The 1,911-nt window shown below is 40.2% G+C and overlaps 1 protein-coding gene across 1 annotated transcript in view; it reads left to right on the plus strand.

The window, feature by feature from the left end:
• The window catches only part of LOC106884459 (cyclin-Y), a 24,098-nt gene extending 22,538 nt beyond the window's left edge, over window positions 1–1,560 (plus strand). The window contains exon 8 of the mRNA XM_014935856.1: window positions 721–1,560. Coding sequence (XP_014791342.1) covers window positions 721–840 — 120 coding nt within the window. The 3' untranslated portion in view covers window positions 841–1,560. The remainder of the gene's footprint in view (window positions 1–720) is intronic.
• The last annotated feature ends 351 nt before the right edge of the window (window positions 1,561–1,911 follow it).

Below are 1,911 nucleotides of genomic sequence, written 5' to 3' on the forward strand. Positions count from 1 at the left end.
TACTGCCTTTGTCGGAACCAAAGGAAGAAAATATGAGACATGATTGTTGTCTATAAGACAACAATTATGTTTGAGGCCAGAGAGAAATAAAATGGGCATTGATCTGACTGGTCCCGGGCTAGTGACACGTAAAAAGCACCATTCAAGTGTGGCCGATGCCAGTACCGCCTGACTGGCCCTCGTGCCGGTGGCACATAAAAAGCACTCACTACACTCTCAGAGTGGTTGGCATTAGAAAGGGCATCCAGCTGTAGAAACATTGCCAGATCAGATTGGAGCCTGGTGTAGCCACCTGTATTGTCAGTCAAACCGTCCAACCCATGCCAGCATGGAATATGGATGTTAAATGATGATGATGATTGATCTGTGTTGAAAAGATGGTCAAGAGGGGTGAGGGGTATTATTGCTTAAAGATTTTTTATGAACCAATTACTGGGTCACTACATATCTGATAGCAACAGGGGCCACATGGAACCACATCATTGAGAAGCATAGTAACTCTTTGGCTGTTGCTTTGTTCACGTGTAGAAGAGAGAGAGATATAGCTGGGTTGGTGGTGGGGTAACTCTTGTAGAAGACTGACGTTGTTGTTATTTAGGACAGGTAATTATCAATATAGCTGGGGGTCATCATACTGCAGCAGCTTGGTTAAAATGGTTTGAAATGATATTGAAATGAATTTCAAGATGCTCTTTTCACTTATTTTCTCTTGTTTTGTAGGCCATGTCCAGTGTGTGTGAAGACAAAATGAAAATGTGGTTGAAGAAGGATTTAAAGAGATCTGCTAGTCTTGATGGATTAACATCTTATCATACTTGTAGCAAGGCTATATTATCTTGACACCGAAACACTAAATGGATTTATGGACTTGTAGACAAAGAAACACCGCCAGTCTTTGGACCAGCATTATTTATTGTCTTTTATAAATGGATCGAACGTCTGGTGCTAGAAACTGGATACCACTGTTACTACTGGCCCACTGTCCACTTTTATTTTTGGTTATTGGCGCTGTCTTTACAGGAACAGTCAGTGTTAATGGGGTGGGAGGGGGTTGGTCTGATAATCACATGTAATGTGTTTCTTTGGTGTAGTGTTGGCACTACTGCTATCATTGTTAACAAGAACAACCGGCTTCTTCGTGGCTTACATGATGGCATCAAATACTAATGAGCCGGACAAACTGGACAGGAATTTCACTCAAGAATCTGTGTATGTTGTAAAGAGACAGAAGGCAAATATCGCTTGTGTGTGTGTGTGTGTGTGTGTGTGTGTGTGTGTGTGTGTGTGTGTGTGTGTGTGCAGTATGGCTACTACATATCTTACATCCAGCATGTACCGACATTCATCCTTCTTAGTGGCTTTTGGAGGTATCAGTTACGGTAAGACAGCAACAAATGATCTTTATTGTGATGTTACTCAGTTAAATAAGTGTACACACCTGTGTATGTGTATATGCACTCTGGTTTCACTGTGTGTGCATGTGTGTATATGTATAGACTGGACTTCCAAAATGAAATGTTGCTATGTGTGGATCAAATAATACAATTGTCTTTTTTTTGAGTTTTGGTTAAATCTTACTTTGTATTAATTATAGCATGCTATTCTCTCTTTGTCTCTCTCTTTCTCTTTCTCTCTCTCCCCCACTCTCTCTCATATATATATATATGTATATATATAATTTAATAACAATTTGATTCAGCTCCCTACAACTTAGATTTGTGGGCTTATAAAAGAAACCTAGATTTTCAAGCTTAGAAAACTGATTGAAGAAAGTCCAAGATGGCTACTGGAGATTGAGTAACATATTACCCACTAACAAGCTGATTCCACCAGCTCACACCTGCTCACACACACACACACACACAACATACACATGCTTGTGCATTCATGCAGTAGGTATAAACCCCCTGT

The sequence above is a fragment of the Octopus bimaculoides genome, chromosome 3, assembly GCF_001194135.2.
Source record: "Octopus bimaculoides isolate UCB-OBI-ISO-001 chromosome 3, ASM119413v2, whole genome shotgun sequence".
Lineage (NCBI taxonomy): Eukaryota > Metazoa > Mollusca > Cephalopoda > Octopoda > Octopodidae > Octopus > Octopus bimaculoides.